The sequence below is a fragment of the Thamnophis elegans genome, chromosome Z, assembly GCF_009769535.1.
Source record: "Thamnophis elegans isolate rThaEle1 chromosome Z, rThaEle1.pri, whole genome shotgun sequence".
NCBI lineage: Eukaryota > Metazoa > Chordata > Lepidosauria > Squamata > Colubridae > Thamnophis > Thamnophis elegans.
The window spans coordinates 112,370,343-112,388,392 of NC_045558.1; the positions used below are offsets into that span (position 1 = coordinate 112,370,343).

The window sequence follows — 18,050 nt, forward strand, 5'->3', positions numbered from 1 at the left end:
AGAAATCTCTGGGATCAATTTAAATGACTCTTTGTATATTCCCCATTTGAAAAACACATTTTGCATGCAAGTCTTTATTTTGTTTGACATTTTTGGGTAGATTGTTAACTCTTCTACCTGAACATCAAAATTAATATTCTCTCAAGAAACCCTGTGTGTACGCGAGAGAGATAGAGGGAGAAATAAAGAGAAACCTGAAGAAAGACAATAGTTGAGAATTTACCTAATACCTTATTTTATTTATCACATTTTCTGCCTCACTAAAATAAAAAAAACTGCTTTGTATTATAGTACATATATAAATACAAACATACATACATACATACATACATACATTAATACACACACACACATATATATATAAAATAAAACACAATATAAAATGCCATAAAATAAAAGCAAATACCCACCTAACTTAAAAATATAAATAGTTTAAGAAGAAGTTTAAAATGTAACATCAACATTGTTGTCAAAACTAGTCTTCTCAAATTACTAAAATGGAAACAAATGGGCCATTCCTCCAGTATTGATTCCAATTAGTTCTTTGTAAATGGTAGATATACATAACTTCCACCTTTTGCCCGTTTTCCCATGTTAATAAAAATCAATATTTTATATACTGATTCATTGGATAGTTGATGAAGTACTCATGCAATGTTTGTTAAAACATTGTCTGGATGTTTGAATAAATTTATTATTAAGCAAACAGGTCTCAGATGCTGATTGCAAAAACAGTTCTTTTTTATGCAAAGATACCACTCAGAAGTAGTGTGCTCGATATGCCAGTGTGATAAAGGACTGAGATGGAACAGAAATCATACACAGGCAGGAATATTATCAAAGTCCTTCATATATATATTTTTCTTAATCAAAGAAAAAGCTGTATCATTTTTCATTTCTAATCTGGTCTTTTTACTTCTATATGATTATCCCATATTTCACATTTTCCTAAAATATTTATTAGATATTATTTAGTTTATAATTATAGTTCTGTATTAACACAATGTTTCAATTTATTAATCACATTTCAAAATTCCAACATTAGTTCTACAAAAGGCCCAATATTTTAAAACATTTATTTTGGTCTGATATAACAAAATCTATAACACATTAAATAAGCAATTTATATTCAATGGGATGTGCTTGGGTAGTTATCCTTATCTAACTGCAACTTCTTAGTCTGCTTAATTCCAAGTTTAAGATGATGAACAAATTCGTGTATCAAAGGGAAATTATCATTCTTCACCAAAATAATTGTCAACCAAGCAATTTCCTAAAGGCAATTTTGACATCTTTGTTCCTCATGCTGTAGATTATTGGATTCATTAAAGAAGGTGCAACTGCATATAGTGTAGTAAATATTTTGTCCAGTGTGGATGGAGAATTTGCAGGTAGTATCAAGTGAGCCAAGAGGCTACTTCCAACTAATAGGGAAACCACAATCAGATGGGGGATGCAAGTAGAGAAGGCTTTTTCTTTTTTCTCAGTTGAGGGCATTCTCAGCACCGTGGTAAAAATCCATACATAGGACAAGATAATGAATGAAAGGCAGCCAACCTCTAAGGCTGTACTAAAGATAAGTATGTAGGTTTCACCGACGTAAGAACCGGGACAAAAGAGTTTAATTAATTGTGGAACTTCACAGAAGAACTGATAGATGATGTTGGAGCAGAAAGGCATTGAAAAAATATATCCTGTGTGAAGAGCTCCATGCAGAAATCCAACTACCCAGGCCCCCACGGCCATTTGAATGCAACTGGACCAATTCATTATGGATGCAAAGTATAGTGGGTGGCAGATAGCAATGTATCTATCATAGGCCATAACAGTGAGAAGGAAGAAATTTGATGATAAGAAAGAAAGATAGAAAAATAATTGTGTCATACATTCAGAATATGAAATCCAGTTGGAGCCCATGAGGGCATTTACTATAGATTTGGGTATAATAGCAGATGTCCCACCAAGGTCACCAATAGATAAATTGATTAAAAAGAAATACATTGGTGTGTGCAAACAACGATTGAACAGTATCAAAAAAATAATGAGAAGATTTCCCCCCAGAACAAAAAGATACATTATAAAGAAAACACTGCTGTGTAAAATTTGAACCTCTTGATTTTCAGAAAATCCAACAAGGATAAAATCCAATATATTTGTTGTGTTCAGCATGTCATTATGCTGTAAGAAGATGAAATATAAATTATATACATATCTATTACTTTGAAAAGTTTATTTTCTCCTAAGAGCAACAATGTTTTATAAGTGTATAACAACTTTTTATTCCCCCTGTACTTTTTTCTTATATGCTTAATATATATTTCAGAATAGATAGTTATAAGAAATGGCTTATATCTTACTGAAATTAATGTAATTTTATAATGTTCAGTATAACTGTAAAAACCACCATTAAAGTTACCTTTCCCCCCTTCATTATGTGTAAGAATTCTTTATTTATTTCCTAAATTCTGAGCACATCTCCCATTTCATGTTCAATGCTTACCTGTGCATCACTTGTGAAGAAGTACTATCTTCACAAGAATTTTTACAATGCAAACTAATCACTGCTCCCATGTGCATAGCAAAAGACATTCAGTAGCGTAATGTCAGCAAACATTAAAAATACTTGAGGGGATCAGAGGTATACTTTTAAAGACTTACATTTTAACAATTCATAAGTAAGTATCAAAAAAGAGATGCTGGCGGAAAAAAAACCTGACTTTTTAAAAATATTCAAATTAATAGAATGAAAAATAGAAAGTTTTAAAAGAAAAAAGGCTCCTAGCAGCAGATTGTTTATATTTATTCTTCCATAATCTGATTCAAATTTATGGCAGATTTATTTTGAGTTTTCTTACATGCTCCTCTTCAGCTTTTACACAAGACACAGGCAACATATTTCTTATTGCAGATTTAAATTTTGCAGTTGTGATTCATTGTACACTTGGATAGTGCACACTTAGGAAACCTGTTTTTGAGCAACAATGAATGAAAATGTAATAGCTAACTGGATGATTCTGACATCCAGATTTTTCCCCCATTTCACATTACCTCAGTGTTAAAAGACCACGGTTAAAACTAAAAGAGAGGAACAGGATTGAATTTTCTAACTGCAACACATTCTTAAAATTTGTATTCTAAGGTTACCTTTCATATCTATATCAGAGATAGTTTGAATGACGCAATATATGAGTCCAAGTAAATAAATACATAACTGTCACCTATATTATCATGCTGCAAATTTCATGAGACCCATATAAAGTGATCTCAACATTTCAAACTCACTCTCACATGGGAAGCAATATTAATGACATATATACATAAGGGAATAGTCACACTAAGTAGTTTTGCTGGGGCTGATATAATTCTCTACTTTGATTACCAAGGGAATTGTACTTACCTACATTGTTAATTAAATGTACAGCTGCACAGGAAAACAGTGGCTATCTGCATCATCTAGTATTGAGCAAACTTCTATATTTTAATGTCCATTACAGTTTATAAGTCATGAACACTAGAACTTCTGCTGTTTTTCAAAAGAATGCCCCAATTGTCTCAATTGTTTTCATCAGGAAATGTAAATATTCTTTTTTCCAGGATTATATGGAATTTTTATGGGAAAATGCTATTAATAAATTATTTATATTTATTATAAATAGAAGAACCAGTAATAGGCAAAGTCTTACATAATTGGAAAACAAAGAAGAAGAATGAGGTATCAGGATAACAAAATAACAAAGTTGGAAAATCTTGGAGGTCTTCTGATCCATTAGTTCATTGGCTGTCCAAACTCTTCTTAAAAACTTCCAGTGATGGAGTACTGATGAGCAGTGATGAGCAGTGATGTCAATTGGATCTCTCCTTAATAATTTCCAGCTTCTGGAGGCAAGTTGTTTCACTGATTAATTCTTCTAACTGTCTGCAAATTCCACTTTAGTTCTAGGTTAGTTGTCTCCTTGATTAGCTTCCATCCATTGCTTCTTGTCCTGCCTTCAGGTACTTTAGAGAAGAGGTTTACCCCATTTTCTTTGTGATAGCCTCTTAGACTGCTAATATGTCACCTCTAATCCTTCTTTTTATTAAACTAGACTTCTCCAATTTCTGCAACCATTCTTCGTATATTTTAACCGCTAGTCCTCTAATCATCTTTGTTGCTCTTCTCTGCACTCTTTCTAGAGTCTCAACATTTTTTTAGTATTATAGTGACCAAAACTGGACATAATATTCCAGGTCTGGGCTTACAAAAGCATTATAAAATAATACTAACAATTCACATGATCTTGATTCTATCTCTCTGTTAATGCAGCGTAGGACTATATTGGCTTTTTTGAAGGTGATGCCACACTGCTGGCTTACATTTAAGTGGCTGTGTGGCAGGGGTGGGTTGCTCCCGGTTCACACCAGTACGCCAGAAGGGGTTCGTCAAATTTAGCATACCTTTTAGAACCCCTTCATCCAGTGAGACAGTCCCAGAATGCTGCCTCCTGCCTGCCTCCCCTCGCCTCCCGCCACCCAGTCATTGCTCTCTCGCTCACTTGCCCCTCCTGTCTACAACCATGCTTGCCCCACCCATCCACTTCCTTTGCCCTCCCAGCCAAGACTCCAAGGCTGCAGGCAGCTGGGAAGGTGGGGGGAATGCTGCCTGTCTGCTGCCCCCTCCAAAAGAAACCAGGTGAGCCCTGGGATGGTCAGCAGCCTACGCACCACTGCCATGTGACTGCCGTGTGGGCACAGCACCTGCCCGGACATGGCTGCAGCTGGCAACAGGATGAGAAGGAGAGGCCATCCAGCAGAGTGTTCTGAGGTCAGTGAGTTGGTGGGGAGGTTGTGCGGGATTGGACGCGGCAGAAAAGTGAGACATCAAGGCCACCCTGGATGCCTGCAATGGGATGCGGCAGCTGCTGGGCAGCTATTCCTTTGCGCCCCATTGCCAGCAGCAGTTGGCTTTCTCCTGTAGATCCTTCCTCTCCAGAAGTCCAGGTGAGCCCTGGGTCAGTCAGCAGCCCATGCGCTGCTACCATGTGATGCTCTGGGGTGCAACCAGGAAAGATTGCTAGGAGAATGCCAACTGCATCTGGGAATGTCCCCAGGTCAGTGGGGTGATGGAGAGTTTGTTCAGGGCTGGACTGGAGGCAGCAGGAAGGCAGGGGTCAAGGCTACGCCCCCGCACCAGTGAAAAAAAGAATATCCCGCCGTCCCAGAACTGTGCCGTGAGGTAAGGGAAGCAGGTCTTGGGAGAAACCTTCCATCCCCCTACAGAGAGCCCATGCTAAAAGAGAGGAGGCGGGCTGGTTTGAATGCAGGCAAACAGGCAGTTTAGTGGCCTGCTTAGGTGGTGAGTGGAGAAAGGAAGTATGCAATAGCTGAAGGCGAAAATGCTCCCCTTTGCCCTTGGTGACAGGGGTGCTTAATCACAAGCCTCCTTTCTTTCTCTGCCTGCCTGAATGAGCAAATGAGGTGCTGTCCCCAAACTGCCCGCTTCTCCACATTCAAACCAGCCCACCCCTTTTTCTCTCCCGTTATGGGCTCTCTGGAGGGGGAGGGAAGGTTCTTTCCAAAGACCAGCTTCTTTCCAGTGTGGCGGTGATGGCAAGAAGCGGCTGCCAGCAAAGCTGTCAGCGATAGCAAGAGTCCTGCCACCACGCTGGATTCAGCAAATGTGGCTACAGCAATAATAGGACATGGAACTAACTGCCTGGGATTGTGCTTCTGCCGCTGCTGTGAAAAAATCTGTTTTCCAACCGCAGGAGGGAAGGAACGAAGCTGGTCTTTGGAAAGAACCTTCCTCTCCCTCCAAAGAGTCCATGCCCTCAACTATCGCATGCCTCCTTTCTTTCTCTGCCCACCTGAGCAAAGAAGGTGGGCCACTAAACTGCCCGATCACTCGGATTCAAACCAGCCCGCCCCATCTTGACTTTTGGCATAGGCTGTCTGGAGGGGGAGGAAATGTCCCTCCAAAGATCTCAATTGTCCTGGCAGAACCCCAGTGATAGCAGCTGAGAGAGGGAAGGAGAAATTCTGCAAGTTGAAGTCCACAACAGGACTTCCTACACAAAGCCTGGAACTGACTGCCCTGGATTGCGTTTCAGCCACCATATCCACTTCTGCTACTGCAGCCATCAGTGCCCCTTGGCTTTCCCTCCAGGAGGATCACCACATATCCTCCATGGATGGAAGGTTGAAGAGTGACCGCAGGTGAAGAGCTGAGGGTTTTGGCAGCATGGAAGAAAGACTTCAAAGTCAGTGGAGGTGGTGTGTGGCTCTTGCGCCTTCTTCTGACTTTCCCCAGGTACAAAATGCTTTAAAAAATAAAGTTTTAGGTTTTTGGGGGAGTTGTAAAGGGTTAGGGGTGCAAGGGTCTTGTAACTTGACAGCTTTAAGACTTGCGTGCTTCAAATGCCAGAGTTCCTCGGCCAATATGACTGGAGGAAGAATTCTGGGAGTTGAAGTCCACAAGTCTTAAAGCTGTCATGTTTGACCATTCCTGAGGTTATTTTCTAAAGGGTTAGGGGTGCAAAGGTCTTGTAACTTGACAGCTTTAAGACTTGCACACTTCAAATGCCAGAGTTTCTGAGTCAACATTTTGGTTGCTAAGTAAGAGCGTTGTTAAGTGAGTTTCATCACATTTTATAAGTTGGCCATGCCCACCCGATCACATGACCACCAAGCCATTCCCACCCGATCACATGACCACTGAGCCACTCGCACAAAACAGATCACACCTACAGAATAGGTTCTAAAAAAAAATGAAACCCACCACTGCTGTCTAGGATTCCTAGTTTCCTCTCAAACTTATTACTACTGGGCCAGGTACCACCCATTCTATACCAGTGCATTTTTTGTCTAAGTGTAAAACCTTAACATTTTTCACCACTGAATTTCAAGTCTGTTAAGATCCTTCTAGATGTTAAACCTATCTTCTAAAGTGTTGGCTATTCCTGCCAACTATGTGTTCTCTTCAAATTTGATGAATTTCCCTTCTATCCTACCATTTAAATCATCTTGGAAGAATTATTTGCTATGAGATGGGTGGAAAATAAATAAACATTTACAATTAAAAAAAATGATATAAAAGTCTAAACATTAAAAATTATAAGATTTAAAAACTATAACATTCAAAAATCTAACCATTTTATAAAATTGAAACACCTATTTTTATTTAATGTTTAGTTAAAATATGTTAGTGGTGAAGAGCTATATAACCTGTAGAGTTTCATGCTGAAGTAATGCTTATTTTAGCTCCTCTCCTGGCGAGTTCTGAAATTTACCTTCTTCCACATTGCTACCATTTTCAGTTGTCACTCTGTTGTCCACACATTCCCAGTTTGCCAGCACAGCCTCCTTTGCAATACTGCTGGACCAGAAATTCTCAGGCTGCTCTTTAGAAATTGTTTTGCCTCTAGGCCTCTTAACCCCAATATTTTGTCCTACAGTGACCTACTTGGATGCCAGGTTAGGTACTGCTGCCACTAGTGCTCTACTCTGCCTCTGGTTGCTCTGTGCCCTGCAGCTGGCCATGGCTCCACCACTGGTTGCTCTACAGTGTCATGGGTGCTCTACTCTCTCTGGTTGCTCTGTGTTACTCTGGGTGCTGCTGCCATTAAGCTTCCCTTTGCTCAGCCACTGGTTGTTCATCCCAGAATCTGCACTTCTCCACTCTAAGTTCTTTTTAGACATTTGTGATTGTGATTTTTATTCTGAAAGTTTACCCAAGATATACTGGGGTACTTGTAATGCTGGGAAAGAGCTAGAATTGTAAAAGAGCTCAAAATAACTTCTGCTGATTGTCATCTTTAAAACTATAAGTAGAAGATATTATTATTACAATCATGATACCATGATACGATTACAATTTGAAAGATACTAGGCATATATTAGTCTAGGGACTGTTATACGGAGGATTTGTCTTCTAGACACTACCAGCTGACATTCTTTAATTAATGAGATCTGCAGTATTAACATTCTGGATCAAATTGGGTGAAAAGAGACTCTTGGAAAAATATGTTCTCCCAAATAACCTGGTCACAAATACATACAACTTTAAAGGTGACCATCAGCACCTTGAATTGCACCCAGAAATGGTAACCAGTGCAACATGTATTAGTGTCTTTTTTTAATTACTTACTATTCATGCAACTGCATTCCAGTTGCTAAATGTAATTGTTCATTCTTGGAATCTTACAAACTGGAAATCTCCATTAACTCACTACTAGATTTTCAAATGGGGAACTGGCCTATGGAACACTTGTGGAATACTCTTTGAAAACATTGAAGCACCATGTTCTTTAGACACACAACTATCCACCAGTGATACCAACATTTATGGTGGTGGTAGTGGTTGATTTACTTCATGTAACCGCATAGAAAATAAACTTGGAAAAAGAGCAATCATAAGTGTGTGTGTGTGTGTGTGTTATTTATTTATTAAACATATACACCTTGTAAGATATAATAGAATAATAGAAATTCAGAAGGATTTCTAGAAACGTCTAGAAATTTACTAATGGCAGTTAGCAATTTAGTAAAAGCCAAAAACATGGAAAATGGTGTAATTCAAGGTTTTGGAAAGCAAATTACTCTAATTAACAGTTTAAAAGCTGCATTTTTCAAAGAATTTCAGAACTGAACATCTTTACAAAAATCTATCAACATATTAAATTTTGAAATCTATAAATTAATTCCTGGATTAATCTTATTCAGTTTAGGTCAATTAAGATATGTAGAAGTTTGTTATTGTAATTATTTAATACAATTCTGAAAATAACTATGATTTATTCATACTCAGTTAAGTTTTTTCATGAATAAAATACCATTAATTTTAATAGGTTACCACAAAGGGGGAATGTCTTGTATTGTTTAATCCTACTATATTCCCATTTTTTGTTAGCAACTACAAGACACAAATGATCAAAGGGATAAAAATAATTTTTCACTGTAGGTGAAAGTTCTGCTTCTCCTCATCTTTCTCTCAAAGGATCTTTATCTACTGAAAGCTTTTCTACATTCAATAAATTCTGTATGAAATTACTACTAATTTCATTGCAGAGGTTGAGCTACATCAACAAAACTTCAAATAAACAATACAGAAATACAGATATATTTCACAAACTAAAAAATCGATATCCCTTTTAAAATTTGTTTTTTTAAAGTTACAGTAATTGATAAATTCTAAAACTTCAGAGAAGAGATCTATAAATAATTAGCATAATCCAAGGTCCTACCAATGCAGAATAAAACATTACTTTCACTCTCAGTCTTGACATAAGCAGTTGAGCTAGCTGAACTGCTAGCTCAACTAGACTTGGGATAAAACTATTTGCATGGAGACCACAGGTTGCCCTTTATGATGTTCTGCTGATAGTATCTGCCTGAACTCTTATGTCAGTTGCCTGGAGATAAAAGGCAGCCATGGTAACCTCAGGTTGCTGCTACACAACTGAAGAAGGAAAGCTTTACAGAATAAGTTCATAAACCTCATCCTTTAAACTTTAAATATTCTTAAATTTTAGTTCATTCTTTTAGTAAGCTTATAAGAGTTTGGTTGTGTATATTTATTCTTTTATGTTTATATGAGCTCTGATCTATGATTCATGTATAATATATTATTATGTTTAAAGCTATTATTGATTAACCTTTCCATCTTGTCAAAATAGTTGCTTTCAAAGCCATGAATATAGACTATTACTTGTTTCCATTCACTGTTTTCATCCAGGAACAATTATCACAACCCAAGTGTTTTTTGTCCAGTGGGAATTATTTCATGTAACCCCAGGGAAGGTTAACTTTGAATAACAGCCATGTATAAGTGTACATATAATAGAAATTCAGTAGGATTGCAAATGAAAGTTCTCAATGATATAAGAAGGAAAGCATAAAAAAAATAAATGTGCAGAATCTACTTGATAGTTAAATTTAAAGAAACTGATATCATGAAGCTATATTTACACTGTTATAAATTACAGGTTAATTCTGATATTTCTACTTAGAAGTAGCTGGCTCTGAATTTGATAAGATTAACCACCGGTAAGTGAGTATTATAACTTCAGTGTTACTTAATTCTTTTTGAAGATCTATTTTCTAAAATATTACATAATCCAACATGATCAGCTTGGGAGTTTTATGGTGGAAGAGAGACAAAAATAGGATCTTTATTTTTCCGATTTGATCATATCAATAAGACTATTCTTGCTTTTCTTTCAAAATATTTTAATGTAATTTCAGTGAAGATTAAAGCAAGAAAAAAGTCATTATTTCAGAAGCCCACTCAGAGAAAAATCTTTTCCCAGATCAGCAAAGGAAGGGCAGACAGAAATATAATTTTGGAGAACTAAAAATATACTTACTATACATCTAAAAATATGAATCATTGGTTACAGTAGACTGTTTTGAAGTGAATGCAATCAACCAATTTTCTTTTAGAGGCAACCAAATAGTAGTAGGCAGTGCACAACACAGAAAATGAAGTGTTATCCAAAACATTCATTATTTGGCAATATTTGTGCAGCTTGATTTTCAGTCACAATATAGATTGCCCAGTGCCACAAATTTCAGCTTTCTCAATTCTTGAACTAACCTTTAACACCAGAATTCATCTGAGAACCAACTTTCCCACTCATTGGAGTCAATGTGGCTATTGTGATCTGTTCTAGATAAGCTGTAGATCAGTGGTTCTCAACATTTTCTTCATCACAGACCCCTTTAAATACCTTTTATGCCCCCAAGACTTACCTCAAGATTTCTTCAAACCTTCACGGACCTCCTGTAATGATGTTGCAGCCCTGCAGGGGTCTGTGGATCAGAGGTTGAGAACATAGATCACAACTCATAATCATCAACTCAAAATTTAAGCTGCATAACAATGCACCACAGATATAGCTGCTGACAAGTAGAAAGAATATTGTATGAATATAATAGAACTGACTTTAAGCTAACCAGATTATAAAGGAGATTCTAAGAAACACTTGAAAATAATCTTATAGCACTGCTCTTCCTTTTATAGGGGCTACCAGCAGTTAAACTCACAGGAGTGAAGTAGCATCAAATGAGTTTGTGCACAAAGGTAAGATGAGAGTGAAAAAAAGTAATTACAAGTAACACTTGATTACAAAAATCCAGTATTTCAATCCTGAGCTACCTATATTTTCTACTATTGCATTTAAATAAATAAAGATTTTGGAATGTCAAAATAAATTCAGATGTAATCTCCACAAGCTCATCACAACCTTAATGTATCTGTGTACTCATCTAATACAAAATATCTCCATGGTAGCTATCCCATTTTTTAAGGAAAATTTTGGACTTCTTGTTCTGAATGGTAGCATTCAATTTCCTTTTTGTTTCTACATTTCAATTGACTTTTGAACAATGTCCACTGTAGCACTCTAAGAATCTGAAATCAATTTTTAAGATGTGTAGTAATCATTCTAGCAACTGGAATATTGGAAATCATTTTTGTCTCTCATATTGTTATTTCTTCCTGTATTTGTATTTACTGCTTTTCAGGGAAGTCTAATAATCCCATTCCTCTATTACCTTTTTAAATATTTATTTTATTAATATATATATATATGTGTGTGTGTATCATAATCATAATATACATATCGATATTAATATCATAGTAGTATGATTAGCTTATCAATCTTAAAATGTTTTCAATACATAATTATCCTTTTAATTTTTTTAATTTCTAATCTCTCTTTCTGTTAGTTAGCCAATGGTAAAACAAGTCCCATGTTAAAAAGTTTTATTATCTTCATGATCACTATAAGATATCATATCACTGAGAATTAGTGATTTGATTTAATAAAAGGAGCTCCATCCTCACAGTTAGTGACTGGCATTGTTGATCAAGAACATAAGAAACCACCTATCTAATTAGTTTGAAGTATATCATTCTTGGCAAGAATCCCCCAAAGCAGGAGGTTTCAATGTTCTAATGGAAATTAGCCAATGGCCACCAACTCACTACAGCTAACTTTTTATCCTGATCTAGGTTTGCTACTTCTGAAATTGCTGTAAAAGGAAGCAATTACACAAAATGGATTTATAAAAATCACTATGGATTGATGATGTTTTTTTAACCTTGGCATTCCTTGGAATTACCAGCATTGGCTGATTAAACACCCAAGAAATCTTCAAAATCCCAAAGCTTCAGTAATATGATTAAAGATGGACACCAGGCCAACAGAAAATCAGAGCCAGACAAGTGTTACAGGATTTCTCTTGATGGGTTTTTCTATTGACCAAAATAACCAGAATCTTCTTTTTGTCATAGGACTGTTTATCTATTTGTTAACATTAGGAGGGAATCTATCCATCATTACATTGATCATTATAGATCAGCATCTCCAAACTCCTATGTACTTTCTCCTTGGCAATCTCTCTTTTGTGGAGATCTGCTGCACTTCCACTATTGCTCCTAAAATGCTATGGGACCTCTTGTCAGGGGACAAGACCATCTCCTACATAGGGTGTGCTTTACAATTGTATTTCTTTGGTACTTTTGGGAGCACAGAATGTGTTCTTCTCTCAGCTATGGCATATGATCGTTATGTAGCTGTTTGTCACCCCTTGCACTACACTCTGTTCATTAACCAAACAGTACGGCGATGTTTGTTGGCAACCTCCTGGATTATTGGCCACTTCAATTCCACTATTAATACAGCCATGGTCTTTTCCCTTCATTTCTGCCATTCTAATAAAATAAATCACTTTTTCTGTGACATTCCTCCCTTACTACACTTATCTTGTTCTAATATATTTGTTAGCCAGATAGTGACCTTCACCATCTCTGGTGGTATTATGATTGTGTCATTTAGCCTAACCCTTCTTTCCTATGTTTTCATTGTTTCCTCTGTCCTCAAAATCCACACTGCTCATGGTAGGATGAAGGCATTTTCCACCTGTGGATCACATCTCACTGTGGTGAGCATCTTTTATGGCACTTTGATGTACACCTACATAAGGCCTTCCTCTGCTCACTCCATAACAGAAGACCCCCTAATTTCAATTTTATATACCATAATTATACCATTCCTCAATCCCTTGATCTACAGCTTTCGAAACAAGGAAGTGCAAGGGGCTCTTTATAAAGTTCTTGCAAAGAGGAGGTCATAAATGTAAGTTTTAAATTTTACAAATTTTTGAAAGTTGAGTCCACACAAAATCGTAAAAATAATAGATGCAAGGAAAATCACTGAGAGGTTTTCTCTGTGATTATTTGTAATAATGTAATGTAACTAATAATGGAAATAGCTTCCATATTTGTTTTAAAAATTGTGATAGATAACAGAAACATTCACCTGTCTTCTTCAGACATTTTCATTTGTTTCACAAGAATTCATAGAACATTAACCTGGATTAGCAATCTATCATTCATCTTCAACCGGAAAGGGAGTTTTTATTTATTTATTAACTTTTGGATTATTGATAGAGGCCAAGGTTATTATTTTATTTTCCATAAAGATCCATCCTGCTTTATCTGAGTGGCTTTTATTAACATATAGAAAATTATGAATATGTAACCCGGAAGATTGGTTTGCAAGTATTGCAACTGTTCCCAAAATGGCATTTATTTCTGAGAAGGCACCAAGCAGTTTAATATGATGGCTATGAATTACTTTGAATGTTTCTCTTTCCAAAAGAAGGTTTACGAAGTTCACCTTTTGGAAAGAGAAGCAGTAGATGAACTGTGCACCTTTCTACACAATAGCTATTCCATGCAATCCTGGGATGGGCACTAATTTTCAGGACTGCTAGGATTTAGAAACTTCCAAAATGGCACCTGTTTGGTGTGGCACAAAGCAGCTTCTGTATAGGAAGGTTGCATGAAGCATAGACTGCTTTCTGAAAGATAATCTTGAAAAGAGGTAAACAGTGCAAGACATGATGGCGTGAGGGAGGGCCAAATGTGTGTGAGGTGCTGCAAAGAAAGAAATAGGCCCAAAAGCTGTGGAAACCCATTCTGGTCAGAAGTAGGCCCAAGGGACCCAGTAGGGCACTATGGAGACATACTGTCCCCTGTAACAATATAAAACATAATTGAAGTGAAGCAAAACTTTGTCAAAAATGTTAACAATAGAGATGTACCAAATCCTTTTTTTAAAAAAAATATTACTTTTATATTAATTATATTCCTTAGTCCTTAATAAACATCATGTTTCCTGAGTATTTAATTTGCTTAACAATACAAATGCCATTCTTCCTCTATACCCCTTTTTTCCAACCACTGGTAAAATAAATTCTGAGTTTGATAATATTCTGTCTTCTTTGTGTTTGATTTTCAATGTAAGTCTGTCCATTTCTGCAGAGTCTTCTTAATTATAATTATCTTCTTAATTATCTCAGCATCCTGAGGTGTTTCTTCATCTTTCCAATATTGTGTGAAAGTGATCCTCGCTGCTCTTAAAACATGTAATACTAAATACATAGTCTCTTATCAATTTTTTTCTGATAACATCCCTAATAAAAATAGTTCAGGTTTAAAATATACATGTTTCCCTATTATCTTTTCTAGGCTAGATATTTTTGCCCATTTTGGGGGGTTGCCTTAGCACAAGTCCATCACATATGATAAAGTGTGCTCATCTTTAGATTAAATTTCCAACTTTTTAGTTACCCTAGCCATCCATGTTAGATGCCATCTAAATTTAACCAATCCTTGAACTCGCTGGGAAAAAAAATTTTTTCTCAAAGTACTAATAATTGTATCAAATTGATGTACATCAAGTGACAAATTACTTTTCTTCGATACTCCATCATTCTTTTCTTGGTTTTCTTCAGCTTTTCCCCAATGAAATATAAGCATAATCTCATGTTTTCCATTTCCTTTTTTACTTCTCTTCAGACTTAATTATGAAGAGGGAAAATATTAGGAATGACATTGAAAAATTGCATTACTGTTCAAAGCTTACTATTGTGCACGAAGTCTCTTATTCACAGGTGACTTTAGGAGCATCTCTGTTTGATATGTGAGTGATTTGTTAATTTTGCAGCATAATAAATTCAGGCAATAAATCTAACTATGAAAGGTCATCCTAAAATATAATTTTTGAATATGGAGCATTACATTTAGAAAAATCTGTCTATCTCTCTTTAAATTTATTCCTTCATCTAATTATGATATTAAGGATAATGTCAACATAAATGAGGTTTCCTAATTAGGAATTTATCTGAGGGGAGAGCATGGGAGAAAGCTAATTAATACTGTGAAAATAAGCATGAGTTTGATTGATGTATCCCAAAATTATACTCCATATCAATAGCTTGTAGATTATTAGAAAATAAAGTTTAATTGCTCATAATCATTACTGAATAAGTAAGTGTCAGAATATATTCATATACTGTTCCCATTCTCCCTAAACTGAAAGAAAGATAACATTCACTATAAAAATGCTCAGTTTATCATTTCAGAATAATGCTACTTAAATTATATTGATCTACCTACAAAATCAACTTGAAATAAATTTTTGATGTATATCTCTCTGGGTTTTGTTTTATTTTATAAAGTTATGTCTTTACTCATAAATGAAAATAAATAAAGGTTACTAACATTGATTGGTCACTAGAAATAAATGTCATCAACTTTGATTTTCTTTCTACCTCTCACTGAAGCATCAAGGTACCTTACTGTTTTTAAAGAAGACATTTTCACAAACAACTTTATTGCAATCCTAGAAAAATGTGGAAAGATTTCAAAGTTATATTTAGCTCTCCAGTTTTAAAGTAATATTTCTCTTTTTTCCCTGATACATTTTGCCATGGATACAATGTATGACAATTTCCTTGCAATGGCATTTTAATTACATATTTTGGAATGACAATTCCAAGTAAGTATACTACAAAACATAAAGAGCCTTCCAGACAACCATGGATGAGAATGGGGTAGGTCTTCATTTCAAATTTTAGTCCTATAGAAAAGCAACCTTTTCAATTCACCTTCAACCCACTGTTAATGTCTTCTACATCCATGTATAGAAGGGAATGAATCCATTCAGAATCATTATTTATGAATCTCAGTTAGCAGATGGTTGTTGCCAAAATAAAGGCTTGAATTTGCTACTCTACTTAAGTAGAGATAGTACCATTGCTCAATAGAAAGAGTACAGCTCCTTACAGAGTGCCTGTGCGCTGCTCTCTTCTCTTCAAGTTAAGCCTTTGTACTGAGGTGAAAGGGCAACCAAGCCTGTTCATATTCAGAGAAAAACAGAATGACTCTTATAGATTGCTCGATGTGTCCTGTCTCAGGCCAAGCCCACACATACATTCAAGAGGCAGTTGCAAAACTTTTATGTATAACACACAACAAAAAGCCATGTGCCAATGTACACAAAATAACCAAGGTTTCACCAGTCCATCCGCTTGCATAAATGAAGTATTGCAAGTTCAGAGAGTCAGGCACAAGAGGAGTCAAACTGATCTGGAGTCTAATGCATGGAAAGGTTTGTCAACTAAGTGGTTCCCCAAAGCATGAGACAAAAGGGTGAGGCAAGGCAAGGCAAGGCAAGACAATAGCAGATGAGGCAAGATAAGTCAAGGCAAGGTAAGGCACAGCATGGCAAGACAAAGCAAGGCAAAAGGAGTCAGAGTAAGGGAATTCTCCATGCAATGATTCATTTGGCAACCCTGGAGCAGGCTGATTGTTGCCAGTCTCCTTGTCTGAGCTCACCAAGCCAGTCAATCTTCTCAGCAATCTTCCCAAAAAGGGAAGGTTGGACTCAGGATGGTAATTGTCCAAAACCGTTAGGTCAGAGATACTTCCTTGAATAGTGGGCCTACCACTGGCTCCTTCAAAGCTGAGGACATCTTCATTTCCATGAATGAAGTTAAGATCACTGCATGAACCAAGCTATCAGTAACCATCTGGGAGCCTTAATAGTGAAATTTTAGAAAAACTGAAAGCATATTGGGATAAATCTTCAAACATGCTTTAAAAAGTTGTGCCTAATAATGACTTAACTAATGAGTTTCCATTTGATGAAATAGTTAAGGTGAAGGCCTAAAAAACAGGGGACTGTGGGTTTTAAACCTCATATAGGGGGGAGAGATTAACCTTATATTTGTTTGTTTGTTTCATTTGTTTGCCACCAAACTCACCAGGACGTGACTCTGGCAGCTTACAATATAACATAATACTATCATCAAAATTATTCACTGGAATATTTATAAAAAATATTATGTGCCTATAATGAAAGAATGGTGAAAAAATAGAGTTGGAAAAAAGTAGTGAAAAATGTCCGGATTAAAATATTGTGGGATTTCCAAATACAAATTGATAAAAGTCTTGGCTCATAACATGCTATGCAATTGTGATTGAAGAGAGCAAAGTATGGATAATTGATATGTAAATACCAAAAAATAATAGAATAGAAGACTAACAATTGAAATAGATCATAAAATAGCAAAATCTGAAACTGAAATTGAAAGATTGTGATATGAGCCAACTGGTTATCTTCACATTGGATGCCGTAACAAAAAAAATCTGCACTTAAAATATGCACATTGACAAAATTTCCATCTGTCAATTTCAAAAGGTCACATCATTTGGAGGCACATATACACTATTATACTACTACATTATGACATCTTAGGTTCTTGAGAAAAATTTCAGTGCATATAAATTTAAAAAACTAAATACGGTTGAACTAAAAAAATGGACATGTGTGATTTCGCATTGTTGTATATAAAATAATAACAAGTATTACCAGAAAAGAAAGGAAGCAGCATGCTAGAAATCAAAACATCAACTTTTAAAATTATCAGTATTCAAAAGATCTATTCACATTATGTGTGACTAAGTGATGAAACTCACTGATACCTAACTCACTAGGTAGAAAGCAGTTCAGATGGCTTTGATATAGCATTGTAAAAAATCAAGGAAGTGGCCTTGAAGTAAATATTAAGAAATCATTGTGTAAATAAAGAGTGGGGAATCATTCCTTACAATCTGGGAAGGGTTATGGCATTAAGAAGAGACTCAGAATAATTAAAACCTGATTTATTGGGGCAAAGGAGAGAGAAGTACCAGATGTGCAACATTCTATTGTAGCCTATTG

The 18,050-nt window shown here is 35.9% G+C and overlaps 1 protein-coding gene across 1 annotated transcript; it reads left to right on the forward strand.

Annotated features, from left to right (window-relative positions):
- Positions 1 to 12,165: 12,165 nt before the first annotated feature.
- Positions 12,166 to 13,113, forward strand: LOC116521509 (olfactory receptor 998-like). The gene has a single exon (XM_032236173.1). The coding sequence runs from the start codon at positions 12,166 to 12,168 to the stop codon at positions 13,111 to 13,113; it is 948 nt and encodes a 315-aa protein (XP_032092064.1).
- Positions 13,114 to 18,050: the final 4,937 nt, after the last annotated feature.